The 25,885-nt window shown below is 37.8% G+C and overlaps 1 protein-coding gene across 2 annotated transcripts in view; it reads right to left on the reverse strand.

Moving 5' to 3' along the window:
• Positions 1–25,885, reverse strand: part of ATP6V1H (ATPase H+ transporting V1 subunit H) — a 127,557-nt gene that overhangs the window by 78,099 nt on the left and 23,573 nt on the right. The window contains exons 7-9 of one of the 2 annotated variants that reach the window (XM_053558756.1): positions 24,958–25,011; positions 12,868–12,965; positions 5,136–5,328 (exon numbers count right to left, since the gene is read on the reverse strand). In XM_053558756.1, coding sequence (XP_053414731.1) covers positions 5,136–5,328; positions 12,868–12,965; positions 24,958–25,011 — 345 coding nt within the window. The remainder of the gene's footprint in view (positions 1–5,135; positions 5,329–12,867; positions 12,966–24,957; positions 25,012–25,885) is intronic. The other variant, XM_053558757.1, reaches the window with a different exon arrangement.

Below are 25,885 nucleotides of genomic sequence, written 5' to 3' on the forward strand. Positions count from 1 at the left end.
AAGTTTTAAATATGAGAAACCCAAAAAGTATCCAAAAGTTTAAAGAAGAATGTAACTTGGTCAATAAGGAAATCAATTAAAATACTAGGACCAGACATGGCTTTCATTAGACATATAAAAAAAAGTTGCAGTATGGAGAGGTTAAGCAACTTGCCAAAGACCCGGGGGCCAGCCAAAAGCATAGCAAATCTGATCTCCCGTGGACAGGCTGTGCATTCCCCAACTTGAGTGCACATACCCCTGCAGTAATGGGTGTCAAGCACAATCCACCTAAGTTGTGAAGAGACAAGAACTCAGAGACTCCAGCTTCTCTGCACCCACTGCAGTTCATCCAAAGTTAAAGGCTTGTGTAGTAAGGAAACAGAGATTATAAATCACTGGGTTTAAAACGTCAAGAGTGCACCATACTGGGAGTGAAACCGTAGGTAATTTGTCGTTTTTTCTTAATATTTCTCTATCATATCTTTTTAACCATAAGACCATATTAACAAACTAGCTCAATTTTCCTAAAATGGTAGACACTTTAGTCCAGAAGATCTTAGTAAAATAAAGGTTGCTGTGATTATAATAGCACAGAAAAGAGGAAAGACAAGGGAGAAAGTCAAAACAAAGGCAAAAGGAATAGAAAGAACTTTAAGCCTTTGGAGAATAAATACATCAAGTCGAAAAGATGCCGTTAAGTATTTGACCACAGTGAATAAATTTAAAAGAAGAATCACTCCTTATTCCATGTTCCCTCAGAGTATGCAAAGTACACAATAACATGGCAGAAGTACATCAGACGAAGAATCTTATTTGAAGGCACTATGCCTTGGTGCATGATGTCTTTAAGTGTGAATGTAAGTTAAGGTCAGATAGCCAACCTTATTAGTTACCTGACATACTAGTGTTGACCTCACCAGTGCAATGCCCAGAATAGAAGCAAAAGCTCCATTTACAAAGCAAGTCAGTGTGGCTTGGCGCCTGTGGTTCAGCAGCTAGGGCGCCAGCCACATACACGGGGGCTGACAGGTTTGAACCCAGCCCCGGCCTGCCAAAACAATGACATCTGCAACAAAAAAACAACCGGGCAATGTGGCGGGCACCTGTAGTCCCAGCTACTTGGGAGGCGGAGGGAAGAGAACCTCTTAAGCCCAAGAGTTTGAGGTTGCTGTGAGCTGTGACCCCTCCCACACACCACGCTACTGAGGGCTACATAGTGAGACTTTGTCTCAAAAAAAAAAGCCAAGCAGGTCTGTGCTTTCGGAAAGTAGACAGCCACAAATACCAGGCGTGTATCTGCAAGAGCCAGGTTTATGTGCTCCATTTACTCTCTCAGAATTCACTTGGGGTGGAGGAGCAATAAATCCTACAAGAACAAATTACTGATGATCCCAGAAGGTTCCTTCCTTAGTTGTTAACATCTATCAATCTCTCTCCACTTTTGCACTTTCAAAATAACCATCTATTCTTCGTGCACTTGTATCCCATGAATATATACTATAAAAACAAAACAAAACAAAACAAAAAAAAAAAACTCTCTCACTCACACATACAAATAAGAGGCCATTTGAGTCCTTTCTTCTCTGAAACTTTCCGAGAACACCCTGCACCCTCTCGTTCACAATACTCTGCTTCTGTACAGTCTGCCTTCACTGAACAGAGAATTACAGTGTTCAGCTGTACCTTGGTCATCTGTATTCTCTATAAAGATTAGCAAAGCACTAGGCACATATAAAGGACATGAAACTTTTTTTGTCAAGAAGAAATTAGCAGAAGACTCTATTTCTGTAATCTTTCATCTTTACTAAATAAATAATATGGACAACAAAATGCTTAAGTAGAAGAAAATGTACATTCACTTTAGCTACTAAAATATTTTAGAATAAAGCCTCATTAATATAACCTAGTCTGATTTAAGAATTCTTAAATGCTTTATCTGAACTACTCTGAAATTTACCTCGACAACTCATACAGAGTTTGCTAGAAATACAAATGGCAAAGCCATCGTGGTATAGAAAAGGCACAACAAAAAAACATGTTTGCCTGGTTCTCAAGAGTAAACTACTTTAAGGGCCACAGAACAATTTTATATGAAAAAGAGGTTACTTTTTATAAAGCAAATCTAATGGCGAGATCAATTCTGAGGGACAGCTGGTCAGCCGGCCACACTTTGACCTCACTTCCCACTCTCCTGCAGCATCTGTGCTGAACGCAGCCTCCCATACCTTCAGTCCCTCTAGAGTCAGGACAGTCACCGCTAAACACTGACAGCTGGGATTTTAGGCAAAGGCACCCATCCTGCTCGTATTAGCTTTATGTTGTGTCACCAGAGACGCGAAAGAACAGCAGCTATGTTTATTTCTAAATATTATCCTACACTTTGTTTTCCTTTTCACAGTTTTCCCCTCTTTTAATGCCAGTCTTAATGCTTCTGAGAAAATACACCAACACAAGAAAAAAAGGAGATGAAAGACAGGTTGAAAGGACAGCTTTGGAGCGTAACAGATCTCACTGAAATGCAAACCCTATCACTTACTGAGGATTAATCTCCAAGTCTTGGTTTCCTCATCTAGAAAATATAAATAGCAATAGAACCTCCTGGGTAATCATGAAGATTAAATAAGGCAATACATGAAAACCATTCAATAAATTATAAAAATTCTAATTCTGAACATCAAAAACTGGTTAGCATAATGGTTCAAAGTGACTCACACTGTCAGAGGTTAAATCACTGCTCTGCCAGTTCCTAGCTATTTTGGTAAATTATTTAACCTCTCATGGCCTCAACCATTGCCTGGAGTTCTTGGGACAATTAAATATGTGACATATTTAAAATAATTAGAACAGTACCTGACAGAGAATAAGCTCTCAATAAACATTAGTTGTTATTATTAACTACAGACATCTAGAAAAGAGTTCCTACACATCAAATTTTAAAATTAAAAGGTGACAAATGCTATGAATAAGCAATTTATAGAAAGAATATAAATGACCAATGACAACATTAAAAGATGCTTAGACTCATTCATCAACAGAATGCAAATTTAAAACAATGATTTCAGCTAGGTCCAATGACTCATGCCTGTAATCCTAGCCATCTGGGAGGCTGAGATGGGAGGATTGCTCAAGCTTAGGAGTTTGAGACCAGCTCTCAAGACAGCGAGACGGAATCTCTATTAAAAATAAAAAAAGTTAGCCTGCCATGATAGTGTGCACCTGAAGTCCCAGCTACCTGGGAGGCTGAGGCAGGAGAATCACTTTAGCCTAGGAGTTTGAGATTGCTGTGACCTATGCTGATAACACTGCACCCTAGCAGTGATGCCAAAGTCAGACACTATCTCAAAAAATTAAATAAATAACATTTTTTATTTTAAAAATTTTTCAAAATAAAATTTCATTTTTTACCTAAGATTTTATAAAACTTCAAAGAAAGATAATATGAGATGCTAGTGAGAGAAAAGAAAAACATGTACTCCCAAGACACATTTGATAGAAATGTAATATACCTGCACATTTTTGAATTGGTATCATCTATCAAGTAAAAAAGCATATAAACTTTGACTAAGCAATTCTATCTCTGTATCTATATCCAAAAATATCCATCTATATATCCATATATCTACCTGTAACTATATCCAAAAGAAACATTCAAGTATGCAAACCTATGTAAAAGAAACTGTAAACACTTCATATGCCCATTACTTGGGTACCGATTAAATAAACCACTTTATACCATCACAATGGAACATCACCATAAAAGAATACTAAACACCTACATCTACAAAAATGAAAATATATTCATTATGTATTGTTAAAGTTATAGAACAATACTTATAATCTGATGCCATTTTTAAATATAAAAAATTATATAACTATTTATATATTTATCTCTATGTGCTTGGAAACATCTGAAAGATGTTAGTGACTGTATCTGGCAAATGTGATATCTATTTCACTTTCTGCAATACATCTACACTCCTTCCTATTTTTGATTTGTTGCTATTCATTTAAAGAAAGCATGAAAACAGGAATAGTTAAAAGTACAGATTCTGAAGCCAACTTCCTGGGTTTGCATGTCTACTATTTACCAACAATGCAACCTCTCTACTTCAGCATCCCCATTCATAGGGTGAAAACCAACACTAGTATCATGAGACCTATATACTTTGTTATATCAAGAACAACAAGAATTGCCACATTAGAGGGCTCTGAAGAGCACTGAATGAGTAAATAGAAAGTCTGGAGAACAACGCATGCCACAGAGCAAGCACTAAATGAGACATGTCCACCATTATTACGCTTGGGTAATGAAGCGTAATGTCTCTTCTTATGCTTCAACTATGTAGTCAGTCAAGAGACTTCAACTAAGCCATCCCCCAGAAGCCCATCTAAATCCTAAGGCAATCAACAAAATTATCAATACCATCAGCATAGCCAATTGCTATAGCAAACACATTGGCTCTGGGTAACCAATCAACAATGCTTTCTTTCTGTCTCACAACTGCCCTTCAACTTTGGACAGATTCTAGCTCAGCTCCTCTCTTGTCCTCAGCTTCCTCATCTGTTCATAGCAGGAGGCTGATTTAGATAATGAACAAAACTCTAATAATCTAATAGGATAACTTTACCATTTAAAGTAATTACAGATCTTTATAGTTGCCTCAGAAACATATTGCTAGTCAGTAGGTGCAGCATCTGAAGCACATGTGCATACTGCACCTGAGCTCTGTAAGAGAAAACTCCTTCAGGTACAGCCTCTTGAAATCCAGGGCAGCAAAAGAGATCCCTGCCTCTAATGGGGTGCCATTACAAGCATTCTATAGCTCACAGCTCTCATCCCCGTAGGGGGCTTCCTCTCCCCTGTCTACTGCCCCCTACCATAAATACAAATTAGTCCTTCTTGCTCTAGGTTCAACAAGACTCTACAGTTTCACAACTACTTGGAAAGTAACTTTTTCTACTTCTCAAAAACTCAAATATACCAGTACTGCACAGTAAAAAATGCCTCACGGGGTGGCGCCTGTGGCTCAAGGAGTAGGGCACCGGCCCCATATGCTGGAGGTGGTGGGTTCAAACCCAGCCCCAGCCAAAAAACCGCCAAAAAAAAAAAAAAAATGCCTCATAGACACACACCCTGAACACAAAGTACTTACATGAAATGCTGCAAGAATGATTCTTGTTACTTTCTCTTTGACAGATTCTTGAAGGATGTCGGACAGAACAGGAATGATATTATAGCGCCGCAGATGCTCACACATTTGAGGACTGAATGCCAGGAGCCATATCGAAAAAATCATCTGATACTGGAGTTGAAAGCCACACTTGTTACTCAAAACTCCCATTATGCTGAAAAAGAGAAGGCATTTAGAAAACATTTAATAGAATAGCACAACAAGAAAGAAGAGAAAAGCAATTATTCTCTTTTTGCCCTAATGGAACAAGTCTCTCTGAATTACGTCATCAGTTTCTGCTCTGCCAACAATAACAAGCAGCTGGACTGCTACTCACAGAGGACCATTTCCTGCACAGTGCCACTTAATCCCCTCCAAAAGTCACAGGAACTCAGGAAGCAGGAGTCCTTGCGGAGTGGAAGCAATGAAAAAGGGAACAAAGACTTAGAATATGGCAGGGGAGATGGTTAAAGGAATATGACAGCAAAGAGAGCCATGTCACACAGAGATTCTGAGTATGGGTAATCGGGAGGATTTTCTTTTTTTTTTTTTGACCCCCTCATTTCCCACTTTTATTTGAAACCCCTGGTCAGGAGGATTATTTTCAAAAGAAGTTCAAAGCACATTCTTTTTTTGACTCTTTTTTTTTTTTTTGATCAACATAATTAAAGTGTGCCATGGAAGTTTAACTATAGGTTCAAGTGTGCTGTGAGATTTAAAAAAGGTTGAAAAACAGTGGCTCTCAAAGTGTATTCTGTGAACCACTGGAGGTATTTTTTGAGTGGTCTACCACATCGAAACTGTCTTCATGATACTGCAAAGGAGTTATTTACCTTTACCAATAAAACTGGTGGTGCTTAGCATGAACCAAGACCACAACACCAAACCAGTGGTAGTCGCTATGATCATCGCCACCAAGTGCTTGCAACTAAAAAATAAAAAGCCAATGTCACGTAACCATTTCACCATATAGAAACTGAAATTTCTGAATTTCAGAAACTGAATACCATCTCCCTATACTTTTTCAAACTCTGGACCCTTGAGTGATGTCTTTTTAATATTCATGACTGAACAGAAAGTTTATAACACTTGTGCTGTGCACAGGGAAAGTCATCGTGCAACTGTTTGAGCTGTGAACTGAACTAGCCATTTTCGTGGAAGGACATTTTACCTGAAAGAATGACTGGTGATATTTGTTATAACTGATAAAATTTAAGTTTTCAAGAAAAAATTAGAACTGGAGAAAACTCACACCTGCTCCCTTGAGCATCATAGCTTTCGAACACATGAAGACTTTTTTAATGAGATTGGAGGGATTAATGAAATTGAAAACAAAAGAATCATTCAGAAAATTAACAAAACAAAAAGTTGGTTTTTCAAAAAAATAAATAAAATTGATAAACCTTTGGCCATATTAACTAGAAACAGAAAAAATAAAACCTCTAATAACCTCAATCAGAAATGATAAAGGAGAAATAACAACAGATGCTACAGAGATGCAAGAGATCATCTCTGAGTACTACAAAAAAACTCTATGCCCAGAAATTTGGCAACGTGGAGGAAATCTATCAATACCTGGAATCATACCATCTCCCTATACTTAATCATGAAGAAATAGATCTCTTGAGCAGACTGATTTCAAGAACTGAGATCGAAAAAACAATAAAAAATCTCCCAACAACAAAAAAAAGCCCTTGTCCAAATGGCTTCACACCAGAATTCTATCAAACCTTCAAAGAAGTGCTTATACCCATACTGCAAAAATTATTCTAAAAAATTAAGAAAGAAGGAATTTTCCCCAACACATTTCTATTAAGCAAACATCACCCTGATACCAAAATCAGGAAAAGCCTCAACTAAAAATGAGAATTTCAAACCAATTTCACTAATGAATGGATATAGATTCAAAAATTCTCAACAAAATCCTAGCCAATAGATTACAGCTACACATTAAAAAAGAAATCATCTCGATCAGGTAGGTTTCATCCCAGGGATGCAAGGCTGGTTTAACATATGCAAGTCCATAAATGTAATTCACCATATCAACAGAAGCAAAAACAAAGATCATATGATCCTCTCAATAGATGCAGAAAAAGCATTTGATAAAATTCAGCATGCTTTTCTAATTAGAACTCTGAAAAAAATAGGCACAGGTGGCACATTTCTTACACAGATTGAACCCATGTACAACAAACCCACAGCTAAGGTAATACTGAATGGAGTAAAACTGAAAGCTTTTCCACTTAGAACTGGAACCAGACAAGGCTGTCCTCTATCACCACTACTATTCAACATAGTGCTGGAAGTTCTAGCTAACACAAGGCAAGAGAAGGAAATAAAGGGCATTCAAATGGGGGCAGAGGAGGTCAAACTCTCCCTCTTTGCTGACAATATGATCTTATACTTAGAGAACCCCAAAGACTCAACCACAAGACTCTTGGAAGTGATCAAAAAATACACTAATGTCTCAGGATATAAAATCAATGTCCACAAATCAGAAGCCTTTGTATATGCCAAAATAATCAAAATGAGAAGCTAATCAAGGACACACAATCCCCTTCACAATAGCTTCAAAGCAAATGAAATTCCTAGAAATATGCCTAACAAAAGAGGTAAAGGACCTCTATAAAGAAAAGTACAAAACCCTAAGAAAAGAAATAGCAGAAGATATTAACAAATGGAAGAACATAACATGCTCATGGCTGGGAAGAATCAACATTGTCAAAATGTCTGTACTTTCCAAAGCAATCTACAGATTCAATGCCATCACCACTAAAATACCAACATTATAGTTTCAAGACTTGGAAAAAATAATTTTTCATTTGTATGGAACCAGAAAAAACCCTGTATAGCTAAGGCAGTTTTCTGTAATAAAAACAAAACTAGGGCATCAGCATACCAGACTTTAGGCTGTACTACAAGGCCACAGTGATCAAAACAGATCACAAAATAAAGACATAGACATCTAGAATGGAATAGAAAACTATGAGATAAAACTAACATCTTACAGCTATCTAATCTTTGATAAGCCGAAGAAGAACATACACTGGGGGAAAGACTCCCTATGCAATAAATGGTGCTGGGAGAACTGGATATCCACATGTAAAAGACTGAAACTGGACCCGTACCTTTCTCCACTCACAAAAATTGATTCAAGATGGGTAAAAGATCTAAATCTAAGTTATGAAACAATAAAAACCCTCAAAGAAACTGTGGGGAAAACATTTGAAGTAAATCCGACTGGGGAAAGACTTTATGAAGAAGACTTCCGTAGCAACTGCAAGAACAACAAAAATAAACAAATGAGACTTAATTAAATTGAATAGCTTCTGTACAGCTAAGGAGACAACAAAAACAAATAGACAACCATCAGAATAGGAAAATATATTTGCATATTATGAATCAGACAAAAGCTTGACAACTAGGATCTACAGAGAACTCAAATTAATCAACATCAAAAAGGCCAACAATCCCTTATATCAAAAGGCAAAAAGGATGAATAGAACCTTCTCTAAAGAAGACAGATGAATGGCTAACAAACATATGAAAAAATGTTCATCATCCCTAATCATCAGACAAATGCAAATCAAAACCACCCTGAGATATCACCTAATCCCAGTGAGAATGGCCCACAACACAAAGTCTCAAAGCTGCAGATGCTGGCGTGGATGTGGAGAGAAGGGAACACTTTTACACTGCTGGTAGGACTGCAAACTAATACAACCCTTTTGGAAGGAAGTGTGAAGAATCCTCTAAGAACTCAAACTAGACCTCCCATTTGATCTTGAAATCTCATTACTGGGCATCTACCCAGAAGAAAAAAAAATCCTTTTATCATAAGAACATTTACACTAGACTGTTTATCGCAGCTCAATTTACAATTGCCACAAGGTGGAAACACCCTTAAATGCCCACAACCCAGGAATAGATTAACAAATTGTGGCACATGTATGCCATGGAATACTGTTCAGCCACTAAAAAAGATGAAGACTTTACATCTTTTGTATTAACCTGGATGGAGGTGAAAAACATTCTTCTTAGTGAAGCATCACAAGAATGCAGAAGCAAGACTCCAGTGTACTCAATTCTGATATAAGGACAAAGGATGACCTGGTACATGGTGGGGGTGGGGAAAGGGAGAGTGGAGAGAGGGAAGGGGGGTCACGGTGTGTGACACACCTCTTGGAGGCAGGACACAATCGTAAGAGGGACCTTCTCAGTACCCTCAATGAATCCACAACAATAAAAAGGAAAAAAAAATGGACACCGCATCAGAAATGTTTTAGAAAAGTCAGAATAAAATGAAGCTTTACTGTTGAGTGGAAAATATTACAAAATAATAATAATAATTGAACATAGTAAATTGCACATGAATGTTATATTCACCCTGTATAATACTGAAATAAATTATTATCCTTTGCAATTGCACTAGCCAAATATTGCATCATCTTTTAAGAAAGTAAAAAAACTGGCAACACCATTTTGGTAATCTACCTTTAGGTTTCTGTGCAGAAAAGAGTTAACAGCAAAGTTAACAGTCTTCCCAAGACTGCTAGCCTTACAAAGATCTGCTTATAAGCCTGGCTCTTGGCTGGCTTCTAGGAACTTGGCTGATGAACAGTTTCCTACACTGATAGAGTATTTTTCCTAAATGATAAGGGTGGCTTGCTGTTTGTATAAACAATATGGTTTATGCTGAACACCTACTGCTATCATCCAAATGCTTGTGTTCCTCCTAAATTCACATGTGAAATGCTACAGAGCTCTCATGAATGGATCCCTTTCCCCTTCTGTCCTGTGAGGTTACAATGAAAAGATGGCCATCTATAAATCTGGAAGCAGGCCCTCACCAGATATCAAATCTACTAGTTCCTTGAACTTGGACTTCTCACACTCCAGAGCTATAAGAAATAAATTTCTAAAAAAAAAAAAAAAGAAAGAAAGAAATTTCTGTTATTTATAAGCCACCTAGTTTACAGTATTCTGTTATAGCAGCCCAGATACTTTCCTTTAGGAGTCTGGAATTTTGTTGTATTCTAGACAGAGGGTGCACATGTGACTCACCTCCAATAAAAACCTTGGGAGCTAAGTCTCTGATGGGTTTTTGGACAGAAACTCTCCACACAAATTTGCTGCATTTTCGACTCAGGGGTAAGAAGTGCTGTGTGTGACCCTCGTGGGAGGAAGAGAGCATGAGGAGGGCTGCATGCGAATTCCTCCAGACACGGCCTGTGTCTCTGTCCCCGTGATCCAGTTGTTCATCCTAACTACGTCCCTGTAATAAACTGTATACTAAGTCCATGAGTCTTTCTAATGAATCTCCTGACACAGTGCAAACACAAAGGAGAATCCAGAGATTTTTTTTTTCCACCTACAGTGGAAATTAACAAAGAGAGGCATTTCACAAACATTGGGTTAATCGGAAGATGAAGACAAAGAGACAGACAGCACTCCAGTTTCTAACGGGAATAGTGAAACTGGTCAAAAAATTAAACCTTAAACTGTGAGTCTTTAGATGACTATGCCTTATACCAGTTTTCTCAAACTCAGGAACTGATTAGTGAGCAACATATTTAGGACAAAAAGGAAATACAGTATTCTCACCCAGTTAGCCACTCAATAGAAAAAGCTTCTACAGCAGCGGTTCTCAACCTGTGGCTCGCAACCCACAGGAGCTGTATTAGAGGGCCAAGGCATTAGGAAGGGTGAGAACCACTGTTCTAGATAATATTTTACAAATCAAACTTCAACCGTGTTGATCAAGGACATGTGATGACTTTCTTTCATCTTTTATAATATTTGTGAATCAAAATATACTACTACAAAAATGTCTGCTATGCTTAAATTCTTATTAAAATTTATAATCATTGTTTTTCACTCTCTCTTTATCCCAAGTTCTGTTCATTTTTAAAAAAATGACTAAAACTCAATTTTTTAAAGGGCATATTATACCAGATAGCAAATTGTGGTGGGTATTTTTCCTGCCACATTGGGAGCTAAATTAACATGAATTGATTTGAACTGTATAGAATAATATGAAAATAATTACTAATTTGTTAAATTAATAGATATTAAGCAACTGTGGCACTTCAAATCCAATTCTTAAGAATAGCCTTGCAAACCTGGCTTATTGTACCCTCAATGAATCCCCAACAATAAAAAAAAAAAAAGAAAAAAAGAATAGCCTTGCAGAACCGACTCTATGAAACTGTACCTAAATAGTGTCTGAGGAGATCTAATCAACTCAGGTCTCTTTTCCAAGTACATCCCTACACTGGAGATGTAGTGCAGGCATCTGACGGAACCTGATGCTTGCTCTACATCAGTGTTTTTCAACCTTTTATATCTCACGGCACACTTGAACCTATAGGTAAACTTCTGTGGCACACTGAAATGTTGTTGAGCAAAAATAAAAGTTAAGAATATACTTACTGTGCTTTGAACTTCTTTCGAAAATAATGTATTTAATGATCTTTAAAAATTTTCATGGTAAACCTAATATCCTCTCACAGCACACCAGTTGAAAATCACTGCTCTAAATCCTCACCAAGCAACCTGTGGTTGACAACCTGTATAGGTTTTCTAACAGAGAAATAATGCCCTCACTAACTGAAAAGCATATCTGGCTGAAGAATAGTTAGGTTGTTCGTTATAAATAAATAAACTGGCTTTCTGGTGGTAAAATAGAGCTTCCATTGTTTTTTGTTTTTTTTTTTTTGAGACAGAGTCTTACTATGTTGCCCTAGGTAGAGTGCTGTGGTGTCATAGCTCATAGCAGCCTCAAACTCTTGGGCTTAAGCGATTCTCTTGCCTCAGCCTCCCAAGTAGCTGGGACTACAGGCGCCTGCCACAACATTGGGCTATTTTTTGTTGCAGTTGTCATTGTTTGGCAGGCTCGGGCCTGGTTCCAACCCACCAGCCCCAGTGTATGTGGCCAGCGCCCTAACCACTGAGCAACGGATGCCACGCCTGTTTTAAGGTTTTCTTTGGTTGTTTGTATAAGTTTGTTAAGCCCAAGAAGGCAGCTCCTCAAAGTTTTTGTACCTGCAAATTAGAACCCCACGAAGAAAGAAAAAAAAAAAAAGAACCCCACAAAGAATGAGCTAAACTATATGGCATTAGAAAGGAAGGTGTTTTTGTTTTTGAGACAGTCTTATTTTGTCATGCTCAGTAGGGTGCCATGACATCATAGCTCACAGCAACCTTAAAATCTTGAGCTCAAGTGATCCCCTCTCCTCAGTAGCTGGGACTACAGATACCTGGTAGCTGGGACTACAGACACCCAGCACAACACCCAGCTATTTTTAGAGATGGAGTCTCCTTCCGGCTCAGGCTGGTCTCTAACTCATAAGCTCAGGTGATCCACCCACCTTGGCCTCACCCCAGCCTCCCAGAATGTCAGGATTACAGGCATGAGCCAAAAAGAAGGTTTTTAAACACTTTTTGGGTAAGACTTTTTCTTGTTGATTTTTGCCTCTACTTACCACAAAATATTTATATAATTTTTTCATATTCTGAGTACTCGGAATTTTTATGTGAAACATTAACATCTTATAAAAGCATAGATTAAGAAATGTTCGGTTTGATAGTTACTAACTTCTAAGAAGGTAAGCATAAATCCATTGTTAAATAGACATGAAAAAAATAAAATACTTCTTTTAGATGATGTATTTAGTTCTTTGAAAATGTCACATTAAAAGCAAAGGGCACTCACCAGTTCACCCCATCTGCTTCCACCCAGGCAAAGCGGTACTCATTGACCCGGAGCATCAGCTGCAGACACCCGGCAACACACTGCACGTACTGGGAACTCTACGTGAGAAGAAGCACACAGTCTTCAGCATGGGAAGTCCTGAGACCATGCACACCCATTTCTAGACAAAAAGTCTGTCAGCACCACAACATCTCAAATTCCCTAATATCATCTCAAAAATGGATATTTACTATTATCTGTAGTCCTACCTCTCCCAAATCAAACTTCCACAATTCCAGATGACTTAAACACACATATTTAGAGAAATCAGGAAAAAAATAATTATGTCTTTGACATAATTTGATAAATAAGCACATTGTCTGATAGTGTTTCACACACCACTGAATAGAAATACTATATAAACAGAATACTGTTCTACATAATTATAGAAATATCAAAGAACAACAAAATCGAAAAAAGAAGAATGTGTATTTTGAGACACTCGATGACCTTGGGCAAGTTACTAAATCTTTCCAATACTCACTTTCTTCATCTTTAATGAAGACAACACCATCAAGTGTTGTCCCAGAAGGAGCACTGTTAGGTTTAAGGGAAATAATTCATTTAGTAAGCAGCTAGACATACTGTAAGACCTTCATAAGTGGAAACTTTATTAAAAAAAAATCTCTATGATACATAAAAAGTCTAATTTAACACTTGAAAAGGCTGCTTATGTTTTGGGGGTTTTTTTTGCAATTTTTGGCCCGGGCCAGGTTTGAACCCATCACCTCTGGCATATGGGGCCGGCACCCTACTTTTTTGAGCCACAGGCGCCACCCAAGATGGCTTATGTTTTTAAAACTGTTAGTTCAATAGTACTGTCTCACAGAAATTGTACTTAAATCTGAAACTTAAAATAAACAGGAATAATTCCCCTGGAAGTTGTAAGCCCCTTCACTTTACCAAAGCCAGCAGGAACGCCTGGCCTGTGCTCTGCCCTGAATATTGACAATGACCCTTATATCTTCAAGAGGTAAAGAGAAAAAAGGAAATTTCAGATGTCAGACTTCACAAAGAATATGCTAAAAAAGTTTTTGTAGGTGCTATATATTCACAAAATCTAATACAGATGATGCTATTAAACTAGTCTAACTTAAATAACATTCAGAAAAACTGAACATTCAAAGAAATTCCAGGCAACACAATAATATAAACACATATGTTGGAACAGTCAAATTTTATCAAGAAAATGTTGTATTAGGTTCTAAGTAGAAAGTAGTTATTAATATAGTTCCACAAAAAAACACCATATATCCAGAAATATATATTATTGGCCTGAAAACTCAAAACATTAGCAAAACTTAATGACAAAGAAACAGCGCATTTTTTAGCTCTAAAACAATCCTCCATAATGGAAAGAACACGTATTTTCCCAGTTAAGTCAGCAAGTAGAAACTTTTTCTGAAGAAGAGGAATCCCACCTTTCTTATTTGGAAAGATAACCTAAGTAAGGTTTCTAGACATTGTAGCACAGCCCGTATAGCCTATGGCTAGGAGGAGTGAGAGTTATAAGAAATACCTGTATAGCTCAACAATGGAGCACCGTGGTGGAAAGGGCATGGAGAGGATTTAGCGCTCCTAACAAGCAGGAGAGCTCGCGAGATGAGAGCAGTGGTGAATTGGCAGTCTCTACACCTGTGGTGTTGAAAGGCGCAAGATCAGCCTTATATTAGGCTGGAGGAGCAGGCAGTTGGGAGCATGCGCATTCTACCACGGACCCGCTTACTCTGACTCTGTCTCTTCACCTGCCTGCAGAACGCCAGCACGGCGTCTCTCTGCTGAAGATCACTAAGCTCTACTAAAGACTAAAATCTATTCTAAGACGGCTTTACTCTAAGACTCTCTCTCTCTCCTGCTGAAGTAGATAGCCCTCAGGCACCTAAGGGAAACTGTTCCTGAACAAGGCAGCTTAGTGGTCTGTGTCCAGAACCTAGTTAAGCTGGGCCCGAGACCCGGCCAATCCCGGGCCCTAACAAGACATAACTAAATAAGAAGGCAACCTAGAGCACTCTCTTCTCCTTGATTTACCATCAATTTCCTCTCACGGCAAAAATGTGTTGGTTCAGTACAGGTTGCTATACCATTCCAGGGATTACTTTGAAAGTAGAGTGAGACAGCATTGGCAAATGACTCAGTATTGCCTTCGATTAAACAAAGTAAAATGCATCCATTTGTCTTACACTTAAATCATCTTATGAGTCTGCTAAAGAAAATAATCAGCCTCAGATCAGTCCAACCAGTGACCACCTCTAATTCTACGCATGGGCAATTCAATCCTGCTGGAGAGAATCACAGGACCACGCAAAGCCATAAGCACCTGGCCTCTCTCGGCTACTGCCTAGGGTCTCTGCAGTCACCATCCTCCTCCTGTCCTGTTCCTTTCCCTCACTCTCTGCAAGCAAGAGAAAAACAGAGATTCACGCATTAGAAATTTACTCAACTATCAACACATCTCACCCCAAACTAATCTACTTCCAGACAGACCTGGGAGAGACGACAGGCCTCTTCTCATCCAAGAGCCATAGCTGCAGAAGTCTGTATCCCTCCCTCCCCTAGAGTGCCCCGTAAATCAGGCCTTTCTTCTACGGGTTCATCTCCTCACGCCTTACGTTTCCCCAGGACAGCCTGAGCCAGTGGGAACCCCTAGATGAGACCCTCTGTTGTACACTCAAAAGACTCTGTGCTTCTGCCCTATGGGCAGTACCACTAGTTTACTGAAATAATCAACTGTTAATTACTTGTTTCATGCTGTCTTCCCCAGATACAATGTAGCCCTCTGAAGGCAGGAATCATGCCTTGTTCAGTATTATATTTTCAGCACCACGCATTGTACCTATAAGGTACACAATAAATATTTCTTGAATGAATAAATAAAAGAAGTGCAAATAAACTTTATATCTTATACTAATTCCAAGTGAACATTTGATATCGTGATCAATATGGTTAACAGTCTAAAAAGTCTAAAAATTTGACTAAAAATTCTATATGATAATAATATTGAAAAAATATGCAAAACATGGCACTTACTATTACCCTATTTCTTTTTGGAGCCAACATGAGATCTCATTGTTAAAAGCGCTTCCTAAAGCAAGTAAGGACCTTATAAAATCACCTAAATTTTTTTTACGCTATCTCAATTGCAAAACTAATACAAATTGCTAATAAATTTTTACCTCACCCTAAGTCACCCTACTTTACTAAGAAATATTTATGGTGTTAGAGCTCATTTAACCAGATAATAGCTTAAATTTAAATTGCTAAAGTAATTCATTTCTCCAATAACAAAGTACTACTGTAAATGGAATTACTTCACAAAATCACATTCACATAAAAAAAAGAGTGTTAGATGCTCAATGTACTGTTTCCTGAATACAATTTTGTTTGTTTTAATGTCATTCGATAATAAATAGTTCTTGGTCATAAAGTTTTCCTGTTTTTTCTGTAATCAAAATATATTTTTTAGCCCTCGCAACTACCAAGAAAACCGTCAAAAAAGAAAAAAAGACCACTTTTTACAAAGGCAAACATGCATATGTTTTTAAAGTATGCATTTACATGATATGTTAATAAAGTACTTTCTAAAGTACTTTCAAATGAAAATAATAAAAGGAAAAAAAGTCCTATTTTAATGACAATAGAAGCTCATTATGATAATGATTTTTTCAGATGAGAAACCCAAAGCTTAAGAAATAATTTGTTGAAATGAAGATAGTTAAGTCTTAAATTGACACTTGAAGTCAACTCTCTTCGCGCTTAAACTAGTCTTTAGATTTGTTCTGCGTTAAGATTCTCAGGCTGAGAACTCACCACAACATGCAGTAAATCTCAACAGTGGAGGAAAAAGACTTATTTCTCAACACATTTAAGAGAATATCATTTAGATAAATTCTACAACATTGCTGAAAATGCAAACTCTTACACTAGATGGTAGAGTAATCACATCATAGTGAAAATAGCTTCACCTTCCTGGTAAGTATGTTCTCAGAGAGCCATGTTCTGTAGAATTACAAAGTCATTCAAAAATGGAGAAATTTCAAAATAAATATACATTAAAAGACCAACATAAAGCCATCAGTGATATTGTACCAAAGTAAAATAAATGTTATAAAAATGTTTATAGGCTTGGTGCCCATATCTCAGTGGTTAGGGTGCCGGCCACATGCACCTGGGCTGGCAGGTTCGAACCCGGCCGGGCCAGCTAAACAACAATGACAATTGCAACAAAAAATAGCCGGGTGTTGTGGCGGACACTTGTAGTCCCAGTTACTTGGGAGGCTGAGGCAGGAGAATCGCTTAAGCTCAAGAGTTTGAGGTTGCTGTGAGCTGGGACACCACGGCACTCTACCGAGAGTGACATTGTGAGACTCTGTCTCAGAAACAAACAAAAAAAAATGTTTATAGAAACATTTTCAATAGTCATCTACAAAACACTAGGATTTAAGTATAAACTACATGAAAAAGAGTAAAGATAACATTCACCTAAGTTTTGGAATTGTCAGCCTTTGAGAAACCAAGAATGCACTGAGGTAAAGGGCATGCATCTGTCCCAAGGAGACAGAGTAAAAACACACAGTGTGTTGGTATCAGTGAAGCACCAAGATTAACTTTTCAAACACACAACTGACTAAACTATAAACCAGTTTTATATGAAATGCGACGATGCTGAGAAGTACTTCCAAAAGTACAGAATGCTTGATGACTACTAACTGACTCTCTCTCCTCTTAGAACCAAAAAGTGAGTGTGCACGTCTGTCCATGGAAGTTTGGCTTCTATTATAGATACTCGCTTAAAAAATAACCCAAGACAATATCAAGTGTCAGTAGAGAACTACAACAAATGCAATTCTCATACCATGTTGAAGAATACATACATTGGTTTAGAGAATTGATAGGCAATACCTACTAAAACTAAAGGTACCTATCCCATTGCCTAGCAATTCCATTCTAAAAATCTAAAACTACCCAGACAGAAGGATACATATCTGCCAAAAGACATATATAAGAATGTCCATGGGGCAGCGCCTGTCCAAGGGGTAGGGCGACGGCCCCATATGCCGGAGGTGGCGGGTTCAAACCCAGCCCCAGCCAAAAACTGCAAAAAAAAAAAAGAATGTCCATGGCAAGATTATTCATAATAGTCAATACCTAGAAGGAACCCAAATATCTACCAATAAAGAGAATGGATAATACACATACATGTGATGAAATAATACCCTGCAAGGAAACAGAATTGCTGCTAAATGCAACAGGCTTTGAAAGACACATAGAAACCTAAGCGTTCACACTCCATATGATTCCGTTTCTAGAGTTCCACATCAGACAAGGCTACTCTACAGTAACAGACAGCAACATAATGAGAATCTCTGTGGGAGGTGAGGTGAAGGCAGTAGGAGGGACCATGCAATATAAATTCATCCTGCTGAACACTCAATGTCTCTGCATTTGACTTTAGTAAGGAATGACATAATTTAAAATAAAAAAGACAAAAGAAAGGGAAGGAGGGAAGAAGGGCACAAGTACTGGGATAGGAATCAGAAGTTCAGCCACATTACACTGGACAAATCATTTAACCTCTTCAAATTGTTTTCTCATCAACAAAGGAAAATAATACTAACTCTACCAACCCCGCCCCAAAAAAAAACTTCTATGATACTAAAGTCAGTTTCTATATAGTGTTAATTAATATTCAGGGATTAAAATATATTTTCCCCAAGAATCTTTTTAAAGTTGGCTTATTAAAAGAGATTCTCTAGTGAATATTCACAAAATACCTAAATTAAATTAAGATACAGTCTTATAAAAAAACATAATTTCACAATTAGCTTAAAAATGTATAAATCTTCTTCAAGTACTACTTTCGATCTAATGTGTTTAATCATATAAGTAGTTACACGATTACTGGGATCTTTATTAAAGGGAAAAATTATTGCTGGCATAACTAAGAAAACATGATTTACTTTATAAATTATTCCTTTGTATACAACTCCCAAGAAAACAGCTAACAAATACATAGTATTGTTATTATTATCAGTGCTACACTCTGAAAATGACACATAAAAACAAAGTTGTGTGCTTAAATAGCATTTATTTTCTTTTGCATTGCCAGAATATATCTCCAAGCAATCCTTCCAAAATCTTACCAGAAAAACAAAAGTCACAGGTTCTTATCCTTCCTCCTTTTCTTAGCATTCATTCTATGCACTTATTTAAAAGATTCCCAATGTTTGAAAAGTATTAAGTTTGTAAAAAGAAGACAACAAAGAACCATCAAGAATTGCTTTAATAATACTATTGAAACTTATACACACAAAAACATGTAGACGCTCCTTGACTTAAGATAGGGTATGTGACAACAAATCTCCTGCAAATTGAAAATATCTTATGTCAAAAATGCATTTAATACACCTAACAACCAAGCATCATAGCTTACCTTAGCCTACCTTAAAAAAGCTCAGAAGATTTACACTGGCCTACAGTTGGGTAAAATCATCTAACACAAAGCCCATTTTATAATAAAGTGTAGAATATCTCACCTCACTTTTTGAATACTGTACTTGAAAGTGAAAAACAGAACTATTGCATGAGTACTCAAAGTACTGTTCCTAGTGAATGCATATTGCTTTCACATCATTGTAAAGTCAAAAAAATCGTGAAGTTGAACTATCATGAGCCCAGGGACTGTTTGTCATTGATTTGAGTTACTTTAGGTCTCTACAGACTTCAGGACTCATAAGCAGGAGATTACATCTGAAGAGCAGGCCTGCACTGTGTGAATTACTGACACGGCCCACTGCTTTCTGCTGCTTGGGCAGCACTCATTACCATGGACTTACCAACAAAGTGGTAAAGAACTAACTCCAGGAAGTTCTCCACCTCTTCTAGAAGACAGACAAGCATCATATAAGCACAGCATTAAATTAAAAACAAAGCCAAAGCTGGAAAGTTAACCTCCCCTTCACAGGGATATTAGAGATACCACAAAAAACAATCTAAGGAATTTAGCCTAAAGCAAAAAAAGTCTAAGGTTTCTGTCCCCTCTTCATTTTAAAATGCTGTTATTTCATGCTAAAACTTGGATGAATCTAGAAAACATTATGCTCAATGAAAGATGTACATAACTTCATTCACATGAGCTGTTCAAAAGAGGCAAGTCTGGAGATGGAAAGTAGCTAATGGTTGCTGAACATTGGGAGGGAACAGCAGGAATGCGGAAGACTGCTAATGAGACCAGGGCTGGTGTTTTAGGGGGGTTTTGTTTGTTTTTTGAAGTGTTGAAATGTTACAAAGTTAGAGTGAGATGGAAATGCTTGCACACTCTAAAAATATTAACCACTAAACTGCAAATGAATGAATTTTATGGTAAAAAAAACTATTTTTTAAAATTTTCTCTCTATATATACATGTGTTTATTTGGTTTCCACTTTTTGCCTTCACAAAATTAAAAAGGCTTAAAATTTAATAACAATAACAATGTTTAAGATAAGGACTAAAAACCAAAACCTCGTAAAGAACAAACGAAGATAAATACATTCAGAAAAGAAATCAGATGATTGCTGCAACAAAATATTGAGCAATAATAATAATAATGCAAAAAAAGTAACATTCACATTGCCAGATAAGAGTATGTCTATCATAGAGTGCTTTGACTCTGAGGTTCAGTAAGGAGTCAGTTAACTTATTTTTTTTTCCCAAAGTCTCAAAAAATAGTTTTTTTCAAAGTCTCAAAAAAGCTATTTTTTTCCAAATTCTAAAAAAAAAAATCTATTTAAAAAATAAATTGAAAATCTACATCCTCACTCACACTGGCCACATTTCTAAGTATGCCAGAGTCCCATGTGGCTAGGAACGGCCATAATACAGATATGTACAGATACACTTCACATTTCTAACACCACAGGAAGTTCTACAGACAGAACTGTGGAGAGTCATCAGGCCCAGACCATGATCCTGGCAGTGTAGGAGGCCAAGGTAGAAGGACTGCTTGACACCAGGGCCTTAACACTAGCCTGGGCAACATAGTAATACCCCATGTCTACAACAAATTAGCCAGGTGTTACCCTGTTTCCTTGAAAATAAGACACTGTCTTATTTTAAGGTTTGCTCCCAAAGATGTGCTAGGTCTTATTTTCAGGGGACGTCTTATCTTTCCTGTAAGTAGGTCTTATTTTCGGGAAAACCGGGTAGTAGCACACACCTGTAGTCCCAGGTAGCTGGGAGGCTGAGGTAGGAAGACTGCTTGAGCCCAAGAGTTTGAGGTTGGAGTGAGCTACCCTGGGCCGCCGCACTCCAGCCCTATGACACCGCAAGATCCTGTCGCCAAAAAAAAGGAAAAAAAAGAACCAGAACCACTGAAGAACTGAACGGTTTAAGATAAGAACATGCAGTTTGATATCATCCACTATTTTCACAAGTAGAGAAGACACGCTAGTGCATTTTAAAGAAATTCCATTTACATACTTTTATTTACATTAAAATGTAATGGTTCACTTACAACTTACGATGATGCTTCTGTGACCGTTTTAAAAGTAATTTTGTTGAATCATGTTTCTGTTGCTCTTTGCAGTGTAAAACTTTGTGTTATACTGACATCAAGTGGCAAGAACAGGTAATGCAGTTTACTAAGCTACTTCCACCCCTTTGTGAAGATCTGAAGTGACTTTAAGACACAACATCCGCATGTTAAAAAATCTGAGTAGGCAATGTCACTTGAGGAATTCCTAAAGATCCAATTCCAGTTCAGCTTCCTCAAAAGTAATTCTCCAAGTAATGCATTCCGTTGGAGCCACTCTTAGCTGTGTGACTTCAGGCAGCCTGGTGTGCTTTCCTGTGTGGCATTGCCACTCATCCACAAAATGAGGCTAATGTTGCAACCCACATCTGAGACAGACTGTAAATACTCAAGGAGATGTATCCATAAAATGAGTGAGATAGCGCCAGGCACATAGCTAGTGCTCAGTAAACATCATCTGCCAGATTCAGATCCCCCTATGAAAATACTGTCAGAAGCTTCCAGATAACTGAGTGTATGGCAGTTCCCAGAGGAGGGCAGCCAGGGAGGACCATGCCCCGCTACTGTATCCTTTGTAATATCCTTCATAATCAATAGGTAACGTTCAAAACAGTGTCCTACCTAAACATAAGGATCCCCTTCCAGTTTTAAAGTCGGGGAGCTACTGAAGTCAAAGCAGCAACTGCTGTCCCTGAGCCTGAGAGCTCTGGGTGGTGGCAAAGTGGTTGGCACCACAGAAGTCAGTGTCATGAATAAGGGGCGATAGGGGGTGGGGAAGCTGACCAGATCACAATGGATGTACAGGGACAAAAGTGTGCACTGATATGTGAATGGTATCAGTGATATGTCACAGAAAGTGTGACCTTTTTTGAATGCAGTGTTAAAGAAGCTAGTAAATTAAATGAATTTCCCACATCTGACAATAAAGGAATGCAAATCTGGGAACAGATGTCAGAGAGCATACTTTCTTTTCATATTCCTGAGGAACTGATTTCCCTTGACACAGAAGATTTGTGTAGAAACCGGGAGCTAAAAAACTTGAACTTTCTCCACACTGGGTCAATCTACAAAAATCAGATCCTTACTCACTGATCAAATGGTGATAATGTGTTCCAAGATATTCCGACAGAACACAGCAAGTAAACAGAGTCCTCTTTCAAATCAAGCAGCAGCAAAGAAGAAACATTAGAATTTGTTCCAGCAAATCTGTATCTACAAAGAAGGTATATACACAGCCCTCATTTGAAAGACGCTCTCTACGAAGCCATCACTGTGGGAGCCCCAGATGTCCACTTTCAGGGGTGTAAGAATGATGGTCTTCAGAAACTAGTCCACGGACTTGAAATGGGAAGAAAAATACTGGATACGAGATGATTAGTACTATTCACCTGAAAACAATGCCAAAGCAAAAAAGTTCTCAGCAACATCAATCAACTACAACCTCCTACTGCAGCAGTTCTCAGCCTATGGATCGTGACCCCTTTTAACTGTACTAAAGGGTCGTGGCATTAGGAAGGTTGAGAACCACTGTCCTACAGCAACCCATGCAGACCTACTGCTTAATTCTGAAAGTCAGCATTCCCCACACAGTTTGAAGAATTCTTTAAAGATGCTTCCAGAAGGAAGGTCCAAATCATCACTACAGTTGGGAAAACGAAATACTCAAATCCCCACTGGTGTCGCTTCCCGCATACATGGCCTTTCATAGTGTCTGGAAACACAAATTGACTAAGTTAAAAAGTAAGCTGCAAAGTACTGCTGGGGATCAAAATGAACTGGCCTCATTCTCTTTTCAAACCTTACAAAGGACTATCTTTTTCCTTAGAAAAAAATGAAACCTGTTATTGGTTGATGGATATCTTCTCTTTTCCTTAGCATCTTTTCTTTTCCTTGGTTTGTGGTCTTATTAAATGAATTAAATTAAATTATATTTTGAAAATTAAAAAAATATATACGTATCAAAGGAAGTACTGACACCCTACTCTAATTCACGGGGTTACTATTCAAGTGGACAGATATCCGACAAAGTAAGAGCCTTTAGAAAGAGTGTGAGAAGATGTTCAGGTTTGAGGAGCACTCAAGGAAGAAGGAGGGAAATCCCAGGCCACCTTTTCCTTACAATGACCCTGATGCTAATTTCCATTTAAAATGTGTGTGAATCCACCAGATAAATCATTCAGACAAACACACTGCCAGTGCAATTCATCCGTTTTGTTTTTCCAAGACACTGGACAGAAAATAGCAAAACAAGAATGTCGTGTCAGTATCTCCAGACTTCAGCTTTAATAACCTACAAATAGTTTAGCCACTTACATAAGTTTATAAGACAAATGATTCCAAAAGTGTCTTTTTAAAAAAATCTACCAATAAGTCACAATGCACAAGTTTTCAAAATTTCAAACTGGTAGAAATCAAGTCTCATGAAATAAAGATTCTTAATTTAGACATCTGCTTCTGACTGCACACCTAGATTTCCTCCCCACCCTGACCCCAAGATGGTTCAGCCAGCTCTACATCTTGTTCTGATTCCACTTCAGAAAGCTAATGGCCATTTTCTGGCCCAACACAGTATTTGTGAAGCCTTCAATTCATGCCCCAAGAGAAGACCAGCAGCTCTTGGCTTTGAAAATGGATTCCGCTGCCGTCTATGGTCTTCACAGACACATACAAATATGTTCCACTCAGATTCTGGAAGGATCAGTCACCAATATGGATATTCCCTGGCTCCTAGGAGCTTCACTGAGGTCTATCTCAGGCAGGCTGGAGAACTGCCCTCCAACACGCGTTCCAGTTTCCCAGAGATATTTCCAACACACAAAGCTAGATGCATCTCCCTACATCTCTCGTTTTCCCCTTTCTCTCAGCTGGCTCCAGTCATGCCCATCTTTCCTTGTCCAAATTCACGGCCAGTTTCTGGGCTATTCTAAGAATACAGCAAAGTTAAACCATTCACAAATGGGAAAGATAACTTTGGTCAAGAAAGGAGAGTCATGATTAGTTTTAACCTTTAACTCAACTTTTGACTCTCCAAAAATGTAGGGAGAGACTGATCAAAAAAAGAAAAAAGGGGAGAGGCTTAGGGGTCGGCCACCACACAGCCCCACATACAGCCTTGAACTGCAGAGGGCAGCAGCTGAGTTTTAGCACTATCAGGTAACAGAATTTCTTTCAATTGTTGATATATTGTTTAGCCATTGACTAGACAGATATTAGTTTATCAGACGACTGAAGTTTGAAAAGGCAAACTATGATTAGTCACTTCAGTTGTGCATGTGAATTCACGTGCCTGCCTGGACTATGCGCCCTGAAACAAAGGGGCGTAAAGAAAAGAGCAACAGGGAAGAACAAGTCTCATGTCTACTACAGGAAAACGGATCACCACAGACTACAAATACTATGTACACACTCTCACTACACATCAAATCCTTGGATTTACAGCTTGGGAACTAGTACACACCTTCAAAATTTTAAATGTCTATGACTCAGAATAATTTATGTTCAGGGTGTGAGGAGGCCAGAGAATTAAGAAGGAAAATACTTACATCACTTGAAGAGACCGTTCCTGTTTCAACAGCAACACCGCTACCACGCAGTTTCTATTGTGGAATAAATAACTTAGTACTTAGTTTTGTTTTTAATTTTATCCTATCAAAAGGAAGCTAAGCAACCTTTTTCCCTAATTCTTCTTAATAACATTTTCCCCCATAACTTTCACCCAATTCTACTTAACAAAAGCATGGGGATGATATAAAATATTCTGTACATTATTACGCTCTTCCAGATAATATCTTCACTAATAAATTAGAACAATAATAAACTGAATACTAAGCTCCAGCTAAATTTCATAGGTGAATCTGGTGCAAATTTCCAAGACTCAGGATTTACTTACTAAATTGTTTTCCCAATGAAGTGCCCACCTTAAACTGAACTATGTTTCACGGTAAAACTTTTCAAAGTAGGGGCGAGGTGACAGGAAGATAGCATATGAGATTATGAGACTTAAAATGAGTTTATCCACAGCAATGCAACAAGTTGTAATGACAATCAAGATCTTAAACAAAAATGACGAGAGAAAAGTTAAGACAGAAGGTCAGAGGCGAAAGTGCAAGAAAAAGTGATAATTTCTGAAAGGATGTCTTTATTTTGTTTTATTCAATAACTATTACCTACTAAGTATTGGACATGAGCCCCCATAAACCAAGTACAATATTTACAAACTACCTAGAAAGCTTCCCTCCAAAACCCCAAACAAGGTAAAAGAACAAAATATACAAACTTGAACTTCTGAGAATTTATTTCTGTTAGAATTATGAAAGTGGGGTCCTTTTCATGAAGGAGAAAACACTTTATGATAGAGAAAAAGAGACCTCCAGATCAGTACTATCATATAACATCTGAACAAAATAGCAAATAAAATCCAAATAATTCTATGTTACTTTTTTTAAACAAGAAGCCTGCAATTCAATCCTG

The sequence above is a fragment of the Nycticebus coucang genome, chromosome 13 (assembly GCF_027406575.1).
Source record: "Nycticebus coucang isolate mNycCou1 chromosome 13, mNycCou1.pri, whole genome shotgun sequence".
Taxonomy (NCBI): Eukaryota; Metazoa; Chordata; class Mammalia; order Primates; family Lorisidae; genus Nycticebus; species Nycticebus coucang.